Source organism: Mytilus californianus, unplaced genomic scaffold (genome assembly GCF_021869535.1).
Source record: "Mytilus californianus isolate M0D057914Y unplaced genomic scaffold, xbMytCali1.0.p SCAF_7, whole genome shotgun sequence".
Lineage (NCBI taxonomy): Eukaryota > Metazoa > Mollusca > Bivalvia > Mytilida > Mytilidae > Mytilus > Mytilus californianus.
The window spans coordinates 85,118,055-85,137,683 of record NW_026262723.1 but is presented as its reverse complement, the minus strand read 5'-3'; the positions used below and the strand labels follow the sequence as shown (position 1 = coordinate 85,137,683).

The following is a 19,629-nucleotide window of genomic DNA, read 5'->3' as shown; positions in this document are numbered from 1 at the left end:
ATCCCTTTGCTGAGTGTTTTCTCATGCAGATCTATTTTCATGTATGTAATATCTAATATTTTTAAGATGGCATGTTTCCTGGTTGTTTTTTTTTTTTATCTGCAACAAAAAGGCAAGGTTACTTAGGTTATGTTGGAGACTCGGCTATTTCAAATTGATTTGTCACGGTAATAATTGATTGGAAGAGACGAGTGCATACTAAATCCATTGGATATTTGAGTCTTGGAAAACATGGTTTATTTCATTAATTTAATTTTGTTCAACAATAATTCAGCTACTTAGAGTACTCTCAGATCGGTTCTTTGTGTTTATTGTACTTTTGTTTTGCTTTGTTCCAATCTGATGAGTCTTAATGATTTTTAAAGTTTATTATGTTGTGATATGTTACACCATTGTGGGGAGTGGTTGAGCGTTCAAAAACACGTTCATCCACGCCACTTCCTTTAATATATGCCCGTCTCAAGTCAGTAGCCTGTAATTAAGATCTTTGATCGAGAGGCACACATGACTGTGCCAATCTTTCACCTGGTGAAATAAATTAGCCTGTCTTTTATAAGCCCATACTAGTTATTCTTTGTGTTGCTGATCATTTTTGCAATTTATATGGTTAATCTTACTCCTGTAGTTTTTGAGATGACAGCCTAAACAGCAAAAAAAGCCTTGAAAAAAAGTACATTTCAGGGGCAATAACTCCAGATAGGGTCATCAGATTTTTCTGAAATATTTAAGGTAGATAGAACTTGCCAATCTGATCATTTTTGCATTTTCACATTAAACATTGTTCTTACAGTTTTCCAAACAATGTTCAAGAAATGCCCTGAAAAATTAAATATCAACATTTCAAGGACAATTACTCCAAAACAGATGGACAGATATTTCTTAAAATTTTCAGTGTAGATAGACCATTTTAAATTTTTCAATTTTCTCTTATTACTATAGGTATGAAGATATTAACCAAACCTGTAGTTTGACCACTATTTTTTATTTTAGCCATGGTGGCGCCACCATGAAAATCATACACTTAATAGATAACATTCTATAGATGATGCAGGCAAACTTTGATTTCAATCCATTGAGCAGTTTCCGAAGATAAGATTTAAGAAAAAAGTTAACGGATGACCACTGATGGACACAAAATACCAGCAAAAGCTCGCTTGGCCCTTTAGACAAGTTAAGCTAAAAAGTATATGACAGACACGAAAATAATTCAAAAATCTTTCTTGAAGGCTATTACTCCCAGAGTCATCTTTAGTTATATTTTATAGATTTTTTCTTTCAGACTGTAATTGCTGTTTATAGTTTCTACAGGCAAAAACACTGAAATTAGTATAAACAAGAGGCTGTCAGAGTGACACCAAACAGGATTTTCCTGCAGAGGTCAAACCCTGGACAGTTGAGCAAGTATGTACACACCATTTAAGCTTAAAACAGCTCTGAATTTGGATTGTGATTGAATATTTAATACAGCATGGGTTTTTGACACAAAATAAATGTGGTCAAAGAACTGAAAAATTTGAAATTGAACATTTACCTATTATGGTCCAATATCCAAATGCTAAGTACATTGCTAGAATCAGTATATCAAAGAACCCCAAGAATTAAATTTTTGATGAAATACTTCTTAGTTAAACTATATCTGTTTAAATGGAAATAACTTAAACTTTATTTCCATGAACTAATCATGTTAACCTAAAATTAAATATGATTTAACCATAGACTCTAAAATTAGATATGATGTAAAGAGATATGATGTTATATTTATTTTTAAATTATAACCAAATATAAATAATAATTTTCTAATAAATCTGTCACTCCAATTTTAATTGGGTGATTGCATTGAAAATTACCAGATGTGTGTTATCTTATCACTTAGTGTATAAATCAAAATCAAACTTTATATATATAGTTGATAGTTCCCAATATTTTTTCTTTCATCTGTAACATACCAATATAGATCTGCAACTTATCTTATCTTAATTTTAACTTTTTAACTTATTAATAATAGATTATTATCTAATGAATCATGCTTCCAAATTGAAAGGTTATTTCCCCTTGAACAGAACTATGGTTTAACCTTTTAACAAAGTACTCTAACATTAGGTATATGATTATTAGTAATGTAATTAACTTCAAAATGTCTATCTCTTAAAAACCTATAAAACTTATCTGTAATTATCTTCAAAGTGTCTAATAAAAATTTCAACCTTCATTTATACAGTCCTACTAGTAAATTTCAAACTTTATGTATACAGTCCTACAGATCTTATCAGGAAACAGAAAATTTTCAAATAAATCTGTCACTCCAATTATAATTGTGAGATAAAACTTTTACCATATGCTTTACCTTAGTCATAATTGATAACAAGAGAGAAAAATATTTAAAAATACCAATTTTGGATATTAAAAATGGTGAAATACTAAAATCTTGAGAATTGAACTAGACCTTCATTAAGTCCCAGGAAACAACATATTTAAATTTGAAAAAAAATTGTTAAAGAGTTTTCATGTTATTGTGGAGACACTGTTTGTCCACCATACATCCCAAATTTAATAACCAATATTTCCTTCGAAAATCCGGTTAATAAAAATCGTCATTTAAGGGCAATAACTCCTTAAAAAAAACATCTAATGGTTTCGGTCATATTGGCATTTTTGTAAATCTTTAATCACAAAAAATTTCCTTGACAAATGATTAATGAAAATGAAGTCAAGGTAAGACAAATCCTGCCAGTTGGACACGTTCACTTTACAATCATTCACGCAGGGGCATAAAAACATGTTTGCCACCATATTTATTTCAACAGAACTATCAGCTGGGCAGCATTCAATTCTTACACAATTTCTGTCTCAACTACTTGATACTGATGATAACTGTCTAAACAATTGCTTCCTGGTATTTGTAAGTAAAATTACAAAGCTAGAAGTTACAACTAAAGCCAAATTTCTTTTTGCTGGTTTGTTTAGAAAAGACAGTTGTTCAGTTTAAACAGGTAAATTTACTAAGAGAAAATTCATTGTTTTTTTTACATAAACATCTTATTATTTACAACACGTGTTAGACCTAGATATCTAAATTAGGAAATTCTAGTTGAACCTTAAGCAGGTCTCTGAGAGTTTCTGAATCTCATCTTGACTGGTGCAGCTGGGGCATCAAAAACAGTACATTTTGCCTCAAACCCACTTATTATACTCATTTGAACTAAATCAACCTTGTTAAAATAAGGCTTCAATAATCCATAATTTATCCTGTGTAATGTAATGGTCACTAGATATGGGAGTCAATGCATTATTAGCAAAATGTGTCAGGTCTTTTCAGATAACATTTATTAATTTGTGTTTTAAAATGTTTCTCCATATGAATTAAAGTTGGAAAGATCCAGATCTTAGCTAAAAACTGAATTATGATGGGAAAACAAATTAAAGGTCAGGGTGCACACTTAAGATTGTGTCCTTTAACATTTTATGTTGGGTAATCACTTACAAGAGGTGGAAGATACCAAAGGGATATTCAAACTCATAAGTTGATGACAGACTGACAACACCATGACAAACTATGAAAAACAACCAAAAGACAAACAACAGTATACAAAACACAACATAGAAAACTAAAGACTAAGCAACACAAATCCTACTAAAAAACAAATAATTTTTTTTGGGGGGTATTTGGTTAAGAAATATATAAATAAATAACCAACTCATTGATAAAAATGTATAATCTTGCAAATATAACAGTGTATAACAAAGTATGGTTTTGTCAATACATTATTTACCATTGGAAATGACGTATTACTCTAACTTTTTATGAAGATCTATCCATGGATACACAAGATGTCCTTTCATTAGATTCAACAGAAAGTGTTTCCATGACAGTGAGGGTTGTGACATTGAATCAATTTGATTGGATGATGACATTTTCATTATCTTTCTTAGAGGTACTTTGTGAACCTACAACAAATATAATGTAATTAATAAAAATTATCATCGTTAAGTCTTAAAAATAAGTGTACAAGAATTTTCTATTAAATTAAAAGCATGAATACCTTGAATTCATTTCTTTTTGGTAAAGACAAGGAAACGTAGAATGTTTTCAGACGAAGTTATACCAAAACTTGCTTTAGAACACCAGTTACTTTCAAAAGAAATAAATGGGGAATGTGTCCATGGGACACAGATGATGCCCCCGCTTGCATATCATATAAAGTTGTAAAGGGACATAACTGAAGAACGGTAAAAGTGACGCTACCCAAATTTGTTATTGATCTGAGTTTTGTATTAATAAGTATTGTGTACAAGTTTCATAATATTTGGTTGAGACAAACTTAAGTTTGAGAACGGAAATGAAAAATTCAGGAATTTTTCCTTTTGTAAGGGGGCATAACTCTAGAACGTTTAAAGTGACGCCACCAAAATTCAAATTTGATCTGTGTTTTGTGGTATTGAGCATTGTGTATAAGTTTTATAACATTTGGTTGAGGCAAACTAAAGTCAGAGAACGGAAACGAAAAATTCAGCATTTTTTCCATTTGTAAAGGGGCATAACTCTACAACGGTCTAAGTGATGCCACCAAAATTCAAACTTGATCTGTGTTTTGTGGTAATAAGCATTGTGTATAAGTTTCATAACATTTGGTTGAGGCAAACTAAAGTTAGAGAACGGAAACCAACTTTGCGATGTAAGTACGGACGGACACGGGTAAAACTTAATGCCCCCTCCGCTATGGCAGGGGCATAATAAAAAATAAATGTGGATAGTGTCCACATGTGGACACAGATGATGCCCCCGCTTGCATATCATATAGTTATAAAGGGACATAACTGAAGAACGGTAAAAGTGACGCTACCCAAATTTGAACTTGATATGAGTTTTGTGGTAATAAGCATTGTGTGTAAGTCTCATAACATATGGTTGAGGCTAACTTAAGTACAGAACAGAAACTAAAAATTCAGCAATTTTTCTATTTGTAAACAAGTATAACTCTAGAACTGTTGTGTATAAGTTTTATAACATTTGGTTGAGACAAACTAAAGTTAGAGAACGGAAACGAAAAATTCAGCAATTTTTATGTTTATAAAGGGACATAACTCAAGAATGGTAAAAGTGTCACCACCAAATTTCGTACTTTATGTGTATCATGTAGTAATAAGCAGTGTGTATAAGTTTCATAACATTTGGTTGAGGAAAACTAAAGTTAGAAAACGGAAACAAAAAATTTTGTACTTTATCTTAGTTTTGTGGTAATGAATATTGTGTATAGGTTTCATAATGTTTGGTTGGGGCAAACTTAAGTTACAGAATGGAAACTAAAAATTTTGCAATCTTTCGATTTATAAAGGGGCATAAAAAAGTCACTCAATAATGGTTAAAGTGACACTACCCAAATTCAACTTGATCTGTGTTTTATCAGTGGAAGTCAAAATTAAACATTGCATTGTATAAAGCATTGATTGTAGCTGATTCAACTATAATCATGGACAAAAGAAGATAACTCCAATTTTAACAAGAGTGCACACGCTGAAATGTCTCGCCTTCTTTACTAACCATTGATTTTATGTTGATAGTCCTAAATACAAAGCTTTACTACAAGTAACACATAATCTTAACATGATCCAAGAAAATGAGGTCAAGGTCAGATAAACCAAACGAGAAATACATGTACACCTTACAATCATTCAATAAACCAAACATAGTTGACCTATTGCTTATTGTTTCTAAGAAACAGTCTTAAACAAGAAAACTTAAAATTGACCAATGAACCATGAAAATGAGGTCAAGGTCAGATGAACCATGCCAGACAGACATGTACACCTTACAATCAATTTAGGCATTAAATATAGTTGACCTATTGCTTATAGTATCTAAGAAACAAACTTAACCATGAAAACTTAACATTGACCAATGAACTATGAAAATGAGGTCAAGGTCAGATGATACCTGCCAGACAGACATATACACCTTACAATCCTTCCATACATCAAATATAGTTGATCTATTGCTTATAGTTGAAGAAAAACAGACCAAAACACAAAAACTTAACGCTGAGAAATGAACCGTGAAAATGAGGTCAAGGTCAAATAAAACCTGTGAGACTGACATGTACATCATAAAATATTTCCATACACCATTTATAGTTGACCTATTGCATATAGTATTAGAAAAAAAAACCAAAATTCAAAAACTTAACTTTGACCACTGAACCATGAAAATGAGGTCAAGGTCAGATGACACCTACCAGTTGGACATGTACACCTTACAATCATTCCATATACCAAATATAGTAGACCTACTGCTTATAGTATCTGATATATGGACTTGACCACGAAAACTTAACCTTGTTCACTGATCCATGAAATGAGGTCGAGGTCAAATGAAAATTGTCTGACGGGCATGAGGACCTTGCAAGGTACGCACATACTAAATATAGTTATCCTATTACTCAAAATAAGAAAGAAATTAACATTACAAAAAATGTTGACTTTTTTTTCAAGTAGTCACTGAACCATGAAAATGAGGTCAAGGACAATGGACATATGACAGATGGAAACTTCGTAACATAAGGCATCTATACACAAAGTATGAAGCATCCAGGTCTTCTAGCTTCTAAAATATAAAGCTTTTAAGAAGTTAACTAACGCCGCTGCCACCACCGGATCACTATCCCTATGTCAAACTTTCTGAGACAAAAGTCGCAGGCTCGACAAAAATTACTTGATATTCAGAAGAAAATAAAAATTTTGCAATTTTTCCATTTATTAAGGGCATAACTCTAGGACGGTTAAAGTGACGCCACCAAAATTCTATCTTGATCTGTGTTTTGTGGTAATAAGCATTGTGTATAAGTTTCATAACATTTGGTTGAGGCAAACTTAAGTTAGAGAACGGAAACTAAAAATTTTGCAATTTTTCCATTTATAAAGGGACATAACTCTAGAACGGTTAAAGTGACGCCACCAAAATTCAAACTTGATCTGTGTTTTGTGGTAATAAGCATTGTGTATAAGTTTCATAACATTTGGTTGAGGCAAACTCAAGTTAGAGAACGGAAACCAATTTTGGGACGTACAGACGGATGTACGCAAGTATGTATGAACGTACATACGTACAGGGGTAAAACTTAATGCCCCCACCGCTACGGCGGGGGCATAAAAAGTTTTACAAATTTTGTAATCAAATCCTATGCTCTTCTTCAATACAGAATAACTTGCTGATTTCAAATGACATAAATCAATGATCCGTTCAGATTAAGTGGAAAAAAAGAAAAGCTTGGGAAATTAAGTTGAAATTTATATTAAACAGTGACTGTCCTCGTACCCATAAAATTTCATGCAAATTTCGCCACACAAGTAAATCCTGTTTGTCATTTATACAAGGAATTAAAGTCAGATTCTGTGGTGCTTAACCTAACTTTTGGTAATCCTTTATATCTTACAAGAATATTTCAAAACTAAAACAATATTTGAGAGAAAAACAATGAATTCCTGATGGAAACTGGTACTAGACAAGCATATGTTTATTAAAGAACAGCACATGCTATTAATGAAGGCTGTTTCTACATCACTGACCTGTAGTGAAAAAACTTGACAGTCTGTCATCTTATCTGAAGGTACAATATCCAATGATATTTCTCCTGAAAAAAAACAACATAATCATTCATTATATTTGAAAAACATAAACAATTCATAATAGTTATTCAAACAGATAGTGTTAAACAAAATATCAAGGCATTCCCTTATTCTATCATAAAAAAGTAATTCTTTTAGCTATACTTTTTTTCAAAGAAACAGTTAAGTTGATGGCCACTGTGTGGAACACACAACTTCTATAGTATTGTCCTGAGAACATTTATGATGTATCTTTCTGACCTCAATGATGTCCTTTATTTTTTAAATATTAGGTTTAAATGCAACCTGAAGATGCTTTTACAGAAACATCTGTTGTGTGAACCAGTATCCTGTGTTTGAAGTTCTAGCATTATAACCTACATTTAAGGTTCACTTTCTAAAAGTGTTAACAAGCTTTCCATTTAACTCTTCAAGCTCACAATAATATTTGTTTTTTGGAGTTCTCTTTAAAATTTGCACTGAGTATATCTAAAGAAGTTTGTCACAGAAACAGTTGTTATATGGCTTTTTAACAAGTGATTGTATATTTATTAAGAATATTATTTTCACTCTAAAGTCTTTTTTTAAAAAGCTTAAAATTTAGCTAGGACTGACAGCTGATATTTCATTTTTGTAGTGACTTTTGGAATTTTTAAAAAATAGTATGAAAAATTATTTATACATGTGAGACATTAAAACTTTCAGGTATTATTTCAGCATTAAGTTGGATTCTTCAATTCCTATTTCATTTTTGGATCAGAATATCCTAATAGTAAAACTCCTAAAAATACAATAGAATTTAATTAAAAATTCAAAGAAATTTCAGCATTCTTCTTCTTATTGAAATTTGCACAAGAATATTTTTTTGTGCACCTAGACTGTGAATAACCAAATTTCAAAAGGAGTAATGGCAGGTTGTAACTGGAAATAAAACTGGTGGAGCAGGCACTGACTCTGTACCTGGTTTCAGGCTGGGTTCATGTTGCCCAATCTTTAGTTTTCAATGTATTGTTTTATGGAGTTATTTTGACTAAACACCTTTTTTCAATAGTGACAAAAGCAAATCTGGATGAATGGGCAACATCAGACATATTTTTGAAAATATTTACCTAAGATCAAATTTGGTTCTAAATGGACTTTTAATTAAATCAAAACTAGAAGATAAAGGGTGCAATCAACAGTTTTTTCTGTATGATGTCATATTTTGCGGGGCCATGTATAAGTGACCCCTTAGTGGTGGTATTGTTTATAAAGATACGTGTATAAGTGACCCCTTAGTGGTGGTATTGTTTATAAAGATACGTGTATAAGTGACCCCTTAGTGGTGGTATTGTTTATAAAGATACGTGTATACACTAGATATCATTGGAATCAAAAATTTCTGCAGTTTATAATGAAATAAAAATAAAGTGTAATATTCATAAAAAGTTTTACCCAAAGAAGATGAAAAAAAAATCCTAAATCTTAACATGAAAAAGCTGAAATCAGGTCATGTGCATAGCCATGTAGGCATGATACAGATACATTTCAGATAATCAAAACTATGATTTTTATAAAAAGTCTTGCTTCAGGGACCAATCAGGGTCATTCACCTGTTCCAGAAAGAGCTACAGTAGCTACAAACAAGTTTTCAATTTTCACTTCCAAAACATCAGGAAGTTTACAGTGTTGTCTCCCCTTCAAACACGTATATGATTATCTATTCTAATTTTCAAAATCTATTTGATAATTCAACCTAATTTAATTGAAAGCTAACTAACTAATTCTAACCATCAAATACAAAAAACATGATTATAATATTTTTTCACCAATTATGAAAATAAAAAGGGATTTCCCTTCATGGCTATTTTTTATTTGGGGAATAACCGACCTCATAACCCCTTAGGCCTAGTATTTTATATGAAACTGTTTATAGCGCCCAAATGATGAACATAAAGAAATAAAAGGAACTTATTAGTTATGACTGTATGACTCCACTTACCTGACACTTTATTAGAACCAGCAACCCATAGTAAAATAGAATACATTGGTACATGGTTGATAATATATACAACTGTAGATAGGAAACCTTGAAACAGTAAAACCACCATTCTTAACTAAAAATAATAAATAATATGATATTTAATCTGTGTTCTCTTTCTTACTACAATATAGCAGATTTAATTATATATTTAGAGGGACAGAAAATAATTCAAATGTCAGACAGAATCTCAAATAATTTAGCCCACAGACTGCTTAATTAATTGTTGTATATTTCAGTCATATTGTATTTATATGTATTTGTTAATGTATATTTGTTATACTCTTGTAGTACCTTACAACTGGCTTTTTTGTAAATAAATTATCTTGCTGTTTCCTTAGGCAGCATTTCTAGTTCATTTTAAATTTGATACTCATTTTCTTATTCTTACTTAGAACACATTTCTGGTTGTTAGTTCAACTGGCTGGTCAATGAATGTGCATGCACATTGAATACATAAACAAAACTTACCAAGGTAAAAACTGTATAATACAGTGCTGTTGTTGGCAATAGAAATAGGAAAATTGTAAATAACAATGTTCCTACAAACAGCTGATCTACATCAAATGATGCTGAGTCTACTCGATGACGTAATACATTCCATTTCTTCCCTCTAAATAACCTCCATAATGCAGATAATACATACACTTGTAATCTGTATAACCTATAGAAGAATTCGCATATCGTATGTCATTTGTTTAATCTAGAGAAAAGTTCACATATGTAATGTATATAAGCTAGAGAAAAATTCACATATGCAGTCTATATAACCTATATAAATATATTATCTGTATAATCCACAGAAGAGTTCACATATGTAATAAAAAAAATTATTACATTTACTGTTTTGAGAATGTGAACACCAAGTGTTTTTTGTTTTTTTTTAAATTAAAGACAAATGTTCATGTTGTCCAGAGGCATAGTTATAATTTTAATGGCAAACAAAACACTATCAAGAGTGGATCCCAAGGCCCTAATTGTGACTGAAAATGTATGGTTATTTTACCATTTTTTTCTGGTTTTTAAATGCTATAGCAAGTTTTTTCTGCTGTATAGTATTTAAAAATATATAATTTGACCTTACAATATAACTATATGTCTGTTACTTACAATATAACTATATGTCTGTTACTTACAATATAACTATATGTCTGTTACTTACAATATAACTATATGTCTGTTAAAAAATTCAGGAAAATCTAGTCAGTGGTTTTTGTTTATATCTTTATTGATTTTGTCCTTGAAAGAATTTGGCAGTTCTTTGGTAGCCTAGGGTTCTCACTAAGATGAGTCCATGAGACCTAGACTCATGAAATCTGTCTAGACTCATCATTGTGAAAATGGTTAGTCCAAAAATGCATCAATATTGTTAAATGCTGTATCAACTGAGCACATATATCATCATTTTATAACAAAACTTTAGATATAATCTTAATTTGAAGTCATTTCCTTGCTTTATTTTGTCATGGAAACTTGAATAATGAATTTTATAGCAATAAAATTTCATATTCTCACTGTTGGCCTCATGATTGCCAAAAATAATGAGTCCATGGACTCAACTTCAATAATCCTTAGTGAAAACCCTGGACAAACCTCTGTATAATTTACTCACTTTTTGCCATTAAGTCTTGATGACAAGAAGTGAATAATTTTAAAAGTGGTATACACATTAATTGACCTCAGCAAGTTATCTTATTGTCTTATCTATCTTGTTATCTATACTTCTGTAATTACTTACAGCTTACCTAGCAGCATACACATAATAGCAGTAAATGTGTAAAGTAGTTGTTGATATTATGTCCTGTAGAAGACAAATTTGTGCAGACAGACCAAGGACACCAACACAGGAAGAGCACCACAATATAGTACTGAATACTGGTGGCTTCAATAAATGTAGATATCCTGTAAAACAAATTAAAAGCTAGTGTATAACAGACCTTTGGTTATTTGAAACTGATATATTTTGGTTACATTTTTGTCAAATTATCATGGAACAAATGTATCTAAGCAGTCTTCACTCACAAAATAACTACCTGTACTGATTTTTCCAGTGAAAATACAGTTTTACTCCCACAAAAAGCCACAGGTAATACAAACCAAAGTAAATGCATATAAAATAATAAAAACAGATTTTTGGTTTGTGAAGGTATAATGGTTTGAGACCAAGTTAAAAAGTCTATTTTACTTTTTTCAATGTGATACTGTCTTACAGATGTACACCCCAAAATCTTTTTTTATTCATACAAAAAAAAAATGCAAAACTTATAAAAATCAGGCATATATGATGACAAAAATTAATCTACATGCCCTAGCCACATAATCGTGTGTTGCAATGAATAAAAATAACTATACAATTGTTATAGCAAACCTTTCCACAAATAGATGTGGTACATAAAGAAATGTCCAAGAAATTCTGTTAAAGGTTTGTTTAGTTTGAGACCTGCAGGTGCTCCCATCAACCAGTTCAACAATATGTCTAACTCACTTGCTACTTTCTATAAAAAAAAATACAACTTTCTAATGAACATGTTTTGGCTTATAATAAATAATAAATATAGACAAAACTTAAACTGGCCAAAAATATGTCATCAGGTGTAAAGGAGACCAATAAAGCACTGTGTGTGATTAAATATAGGTAGAGAATTAACACGACTGTAAAAAAAGAACTATTTGTAGATAGATAGAAACTGTTTAATAATGAAAGATATAAAATGTACCACCACATATATTCTTAGAATATCTTACAGTTGACCTTCAACAACCAAAAAGTAGTTACAAACATATTTTAATTCAACTAACAATAATTGTTTGCTTATTTATTATATGTTATTTTATGCCACGTTCATTCATTTGTTGAATTTTGTGAATGTCATTTCATTAGTTGGCACTAGCATTGACCAGGTAAACCTTTAGCTGCGGAACTGTAGCTCTTAGGTCTTTATGTTATTTTTTGAAAATATCAAAAGGACCTTAGAACTATGGTTCCGCAGCTAGAATACCTTCATCAACTGAGACCAGCAAATAAAAATAGGCTGATTATGATGCAATGATCTATATAGGAATTCATAGTAATTAAAAGGTATCTTTAAAAGTAAAGGCTGTCAGTAATGTTAAACTAAATAAAATGCTTCGCTGGGGCGCAGCTTGATACGACCGCAGAGGTCGAGCCCTGAACAGTTGGGGCAAGTATGGACACAACATTCAAGCTTGATACAGCTCTGAATTTGGATTGTTATTAAATATTTGACACAGCATAGGTTTCTGACACAGAAAGAATGTGGTCTAAGAACTTGAATTTTTTTAATTTACCTATTATGGTCCAATGTCCAAAATCAAAATACATGGTTAGATTCAGCATATCAAAGAACCCCATATATTCAATTTTTGTTAAAATCAAACAAAGTTTAATTTTGGACCCCAACTTGGACAAACTTGAAAACTTGGCCCATAATCAAAAATCTAAACACATGTTTAGATTCAGCATATCAAAGAACCCCAAGAATTCAATTTTTGCTAAAATCAAACAATGTTTAATTTTGGACCCTTTGGACCTTAATGTAGACCAATTTAAAAAACGGGACTTTAAATTAAAAATCTAAATACACGGTTAGATTTGGAATATCAAAGAACCCCAATAATTCAATTTTTGATGAAATCAAACAAAGTTTAATTTTGGACCCTTTTGACCTCAATATGAACCAATTTGATAGCGGGGCCCACAAATAAAAAATCTAAATTCATGGTTAGATTCAGCATATCAAAGAACCCCATATATTCAATTTTTGTTGAAATCAAAAAAAGTTTAATTTTGGACCCCAACTTGGACCAACTTGAAAACTGGGCCCATAATCAAAAATCTAAACACATGTTTAGATTCAGCATATCAAAGAACCCCAAGAATTCAATTTTTGTTAAAATCAAACTAAGTTTAATTTTGGACCCTTTGGACCTCAATGAAGACCAATTTAAAAAAAACGGGACCCAAATTAAAAATCTAAAAACACGGTTAGATTTGGCATATCAAAGAACCCCAATAATTCAATTTTTGATGAAATCAAACAAAGTTTAATTTTGGACCCCAATTTGGACCAACTTGAAAACTGGGCCCATAATCAAAAATCTAAATACATGTTTAGATTCAGCATATCAAAGAACCCCATATATTCAATTTTTGTTGAAATCAAACAAAGTTTAAATACTGGACCCTATCTTGGACCAACTTGAAAACTGGGCCCATAATCAAAAATCTAAACACATGTTTAGATTCAGCATATCAAAGAACCCCAAGAATTCAATTTTTGTTAAAATCAAACTAAGTTTAATTTTGGACCCTTTGGACCTTAATGTAGACCAATTTAAAAAACAGGACCCAAAATTAAAAATCTAAATACACGGTTAGATTTGGAATATCAAAGAACCCTAATAATTCAATTTTAGATGAAATCAAACAAAGTTTAATTTTGGACCCTTTTGACCTCAATATGAACCAATTTGATAACGGGGTCCACAAATAAAAAATCTAAATACATGGTTAGATTCAGCATATCAAAGAACCCCATATATTCAATTTTTGTTGAAATCAAACAAAGTTAAATTTTGGACCCCAATTTGGACCAACTTGAAAACTGGGCCAAAAATCAAAAATCTAAATACATGTTTAGATTCAGCATATCAAAGAACCTCATATATTCAATTTTTGCTAAAATCAAACAAAGTTTAATTTTGGACCCTTTGGACCTTAATGTAGACCAATTTGAAAACTGGACCCAAAATTAAAAATCTAAATACACTGTTAGATTCGGCATAACAAATAAATAAATGTGATCAAAGATTTAACAAATCTAATGCGCCATACTGTGCAATTAAAGATTACTTCTTGAAATTTTTCAATATTTGAAATTTGAAAAAAAAAAAATATTTGAAGAATAATTCTTTTTAATTTCTGAAATCTGAAATGAGAAAAAATTGACCCCCCACAATTTCTTTTTATCCCCCCCCTTTTTTCCCCAAAAAAATTCTTTCCCTCAAGATATGGTCAAAATCTCAATTCAAATTTCCAATGGAATTGGCAACCATAATTACCCATTTAAATTTACCATAGTGCTAACTTAATCTATTTTATAATAGAATTAAAAATATAGTGTCAAATCTTTCATATGGATTTTTTTGTAAAAAAAAAGATGCAACATTTGCAGATATTTTTACTGGTCTTCCTTTATAAATATGCATTTCTTTAAACATAATTTAAAAGCAGTGTAAGGGAAGTAACCAAAACGTTGTATTTGGATTACCTCCCTTACACTGTTTTAAATTATCTTTATTGTTCATTAACCATTACTTTATACATAATTTAAAAGCAGTGTAAGGGAGATAATTTCAATGATATATTTGATTTATCTCCCTTACACTGCTTTAAATTATGTTTTGTACTAAAGTATTTGTCCATTAACCAGGACAACCTTGTTTTTCCCCCTTTTTTGCCCCTAATTCCTAAACGGTTTGAGCCATAACCCCCCAAAGCAAATCCTAACCATCCCTTTGTGGTATGGAAACTTGTAGTATAATTTCAGAGAGATCCATACACCGTTCCACAGTTATTGTCTGGAAACTAGAAAATGCTTATTTTTGGCCCCTTTTTGGCCCCTAATTCCTTAACTGTTGGTACCATAACCCCCAAAATCAATCCCAACCTTCCTTTTGTGGTATTTAACCTTATGGTCAAATTTCAAAAAGATCCATTCACTTAAACTAAAGTTAGAGTGCGAAAACCAATGTGTATTCGGACGACGACGCCGGACGACGACGACGACGACGACGACGCCAACGTCATACCAATATACGACCACAAAATTTTTTTGCGGTCGTATAAAAAATTATACAGCCTCAATTGTTTCAGAGAAGAATTTTTTTGATAAAGTTTAGGATAGCCAATGATTAACAATTGACACCAATGAAACCAATATTATTGGATTAATTCAAGTGGCAACAAGAATGTGTCCATAGTACACAGATGCCCCACTCGCACTATCATTTTCTATGTTCAGTGGACCGTGAAATTGGGGTCAAAACTCTAATTTGGCATTAAAATTAGAAAGATCATATCATAGGGAACATGTGTACTAAATTTCAAGTTAATTGGACTTCAACTTCATCAAAAACTACCTTGACCAAAAACTTTAACCTGAAGCGGGACAGGCAGACGGACGGACGGACTAACAGATGCACAGACCAAAAAACATAATGCCCCTAGGTGGGGCATAAAAATATCCTAGATGAGTTAAAAATAAATCTACTTCAATAATTCATAACAAACCTCTGTCCATAAAAAGAAGTGAGTGCTAATGCTGTCTATCCAACCATTCTGGGTGAGAAACATCATAACCAAGATGCCTAATAACACATCTAATACTGTCTGGCTTACAACATTCTGAGTTCTGATGGAAAAAAGATCAAGTATCAATGAAATACTATAGTTTAATGAACTATGTACAACATTTAAAATTATGAATTCTGTTAATTCTCATATCCTAAATTCTAGATTAATAAACCCAGTTAATGTTTTTGCAACAAATGTGACATTTCAAAAAGCAGAGTAAACATTTACAAAATTAGAAATATGTGTTTGTCTATGTAAACAATGCACTACTGGGGATTTATTTATTTCCGTAGGTACCAATTTTCATGGATTCAAGAACATTTGCATTTTCGGGGATATTTCATTTTGTGGTTTTGCCAGTCTGCATACCAGCTTATAGAAAATTTGTAATTCGTTTAACATTTAAATTTGTGGTTCACCTGTACCCACAAAATCCATGAAATTTGGTATCCCACGAATGTTAATGAATCTACAGTTCATGTATTATAGCAATATTACTTACTCAAATAGTTTGTTCTTCGATGTTTTTGCAGAATATAGCTTTTTTTTCTTTAGAATTAAATGCTGACAAAAAGATGGAATCTCAGTGATACCTTTAAATAATCCTGTCCTCGTATATCTGTAAAAGTAAGACAAAAAATATAGCCATCAGTTAAAAACTGACATAATTGATCAATATCTAGAACTAATACTATAGTTATGATTTATTTTTGTTTAAAATACAAGTAAGCTTCTTATGATGTATGCGTAGTAGGACATGCACCTAATATCCACTTTGTTTGGAGTTCATTCATTTTCCACTGTTTTCACTTCAATATTTGTGTGTCACCTGAACTTATGACATCCCAACTGACCACGGGTGTACTACTTTTCTATTGTATATATTTAATATTTCATACTAAAAGATAGGACATGAACATGAAGAATATGAAATAGATGTTCAAAAGATAATTCCAAATAATGTGAAATAAATCAAAAAAAATCCTTGAACTTAAAAGTGTAGAGAAAAAGAAACAATTCTTATAATTGAGAGTTGGTTATAAAGTCTTTATAAGAAAACTCAAACACCTCACATCAAGCTCAACATAGCTTCATTTAGTTATGTTGAGGCATTGGTTTCATTTAAAAACAACATATCATAAGTTTCATGTACTTTTTAATTGTTGTCTATAGTCTGTACTTTCAATTATTGAATTATTTCATTTCTTGGCTTATTTCTAGATTTATCTCCCCTTTTTAGATAAGCTCATTTTTCAATCTAGCCTGGTTTTTTAAGCAGCCAGTTACTAGTGAAATTGTTATGCTGGTAAACATAAAAGAAAGTAAGCCATGTTATATTGGATAACTGTAATTTCTATTATAGAATGTGAAATGAAAATTTTATATAACTATATAATTACCTATTATCTATTAATACTGTGAGGATAAAATACAAAACTGTTAAAACTTGTAGAAAGATGCTAGACAAGTTGATGTTGTTCAGATTATTGATAATCTGTCTTGAAGCTGAATGTTGTTGGTTCTCATTATTACATATAACAGTAGAATAAATAACAAGTGGCTGAATCATGTTGTTTTCGTCGTGTGTCATATCTGATGATTGTAAAAAGTAAGACTCTAAAATATTTTGAGGATTAAATAGTATACAGTTTATTTGTGTTCTTTTTCTCCCATATAACAGAACGCAATCCAGTTGTCCTGTATCAAGCTTGTATACAGATATCCATACACTTCCATTTCCACTGGACATTTTGTTTGAATGTCTGATTGGTGGTAAAATGTCACATGTCCAATCTCCAACAACTTGTGCATCTAGATCTTTATTATTTTCTAACATTCCTACAGATAACACATATATTCTGTGACAATCTCTGTGTACTTTGCCATACAACTGACAGCTTGGAAGACTTAGGAACTGATATGGAATAAACACAGTCCAAAGGTTGTCTTCTTTATTGTTTGAAAAACCATCTTTAAAATTCATTTCTTTTTATGCCTCAACTGTAAAAGAAATCATGACAGCTAGTAAAATTATAATTTCAACATTTTTTAAGTAAAAATTTTACCTTGACATAATTAGTTTGCATATTGTCCAGTTCCTGGTGCATGTATAATATTGTATCATATTTTTGCTGGTGTATAAATGGTATTGTATTATATTATTGCAGGTGTATGTATACTATTATATTTTATTATTGTTGGAGTATGTATGCTATCGCATTATACTTTTGTTGGTGTATGATTATGTATGCTATTGTATTATATAATTGCTGATGTAAGTATGCTACTGCATATTTTTGCAGGTGTATATAAAAAAGAAGATGTGGTATGATTGCCAATGAGACAACTCTCCACAAGAGACCAAATGACACAGAAATTAACAACTATAGGTCACTGTACGGCCTTCAACAATGAGCAAAGCCCTTACCACATAGTCAGCTGTAAAAGGCCCCGAAATAACAAATGTAAAACAATTCAAACGAGAAAACTAACGGCCTAATTTATGTACAAAATAATGAAAGAAAAACAAATATGTATAAACACAGCAACAAACGACAACCACTGAATTACAGGCTCCTGACTTGGGACAGGCACATACAGAATGCGGCGGTGTTAAAACTAATTTGAAGGCGCCAACAATCCCCCTAACCTGGGACAGTGGTGTAACAGTACATCATAAGAACAAACTATAAAAATCAGTTGAAAAAGGCTTTACTCATCAGATGGATACAAATAGAAAAACATCTAAAAATAAACAGCTGCGCCATGAGTGCATGATACGCCTGTCGCTTTTTCAAAGAATAAAGTTCAATAACTTCTCAATGTCATATCAGAAATTAATGAAAAACTAAACAGAGGTTATCTTAATAGATATAAACCAGTCACCAAAGTTTCATGAAAACTGCTCAAAGCACTTTAAAGACATTGGCCGAAAACTGGAAAATCACCCCCTTTTTATGAATAAAATCCCATAACTCGGAAAAGTAAAATCTAAAATTTATAAAAATCGAAAGGGAGTTCATGTCAATAGATATAAACAATTCACCAAAGTTTCTTGCAAATTGGTGAAAGTGTTTTTGAGAAAACTGGAAAATCCCCCTTTTTTAATGAAGAAAACCTCATAATGCATAACTTTAAATCTAAAATTTATAAAAAACGAAAGGGAGCTCACGTCAATAGATATAAACAATATGCAAAGTTTTATGCAGATTGGTTAAAGCGTTCTTGAGTTATTGTCCAACATGTTGACGACGGACGGACAGACGAACCGATCGACAACGGTATACCATAACACGTCCCGTAAACGGGCATATAAAATAAGAGTGGACGTGGACGGGTACTTGTACATCCAAACAACAAAAAGACACTAAGTACAGATATGAGAGTACAAGCAGTTACTGACAGCTAGTTCAAAGCCAATACAACTAATAAAAATAAATGTGGAGTGTCCACATGTGGACACAGATGATGCCCCCGCTTGCATATCATATAGTTATAAAGGGACATAACTGAAGAACAGTAAAAGTGACGCTACCCAAATTTGAACTTGATCTGAGTTTTGTGGTAATAAGCATTGTGTGTAAGTCTCATAACATTTGGTTGAGGCTAACTTTAGAGAACAGAAACTAAAAAT

At 31.4% G+C, this 19,629-nt stretch overlaps 1 protein-coding gene across 1 annotated transcript in view; it reads right to left on the bottom strand.

Moving 5' to 3' along the window:
* Positions 1-3,695: 3,695 nt before the first annotated feature.
* LOC127707720 (phosphatidylinositol N-acetylglucosaminyltransferase subunit Q-like) overlaps positions 3,696-19,629 on the bottom strand; it is a 29,551-nt gene continuing 13,617 nt past the window's right edge. The window contains exons 2-10 of the mRNA XM_052212425.1: positions 17,396-17,996; positions 16,498-16,614; positions 15,933-16,053; positions 11,988-12,114; positions 11,365-11,521; positions 10,091-10,283; positions 9,581-9,695; positions 7,561-7,625; positions 3,696-3,945 (exon numbers count right to left, since the gene is read on the bottom strand). Of these exons, the coding sequence (XP_052068385.1) occupies positions 3,787-3,945; positions 7,561-7,625; positions 9,581-9,695; positions 10,091-10,283; positions 11,365-11,521; positions 11,988-12,114; positions 15,933-16,053; positions 16,498-16,614; positions 17,396-17,979 (1,638 nt within the window). The 5' untranslated portion in view covers positions 17,980-17,996 and the 3' untranslated portion in view covers positions 3,696-3,786. The remainder of the gene's footprint in view (positions 3,946-7,560; positions 7,626-9,580; positions 9,696-10,090; positions 10,284-11,364; positions 11,522-11,987; positions 12,115-15,932; positions 16,054-16,497; positions 16,615-17,395; positions 17,997-19,629) is intronic.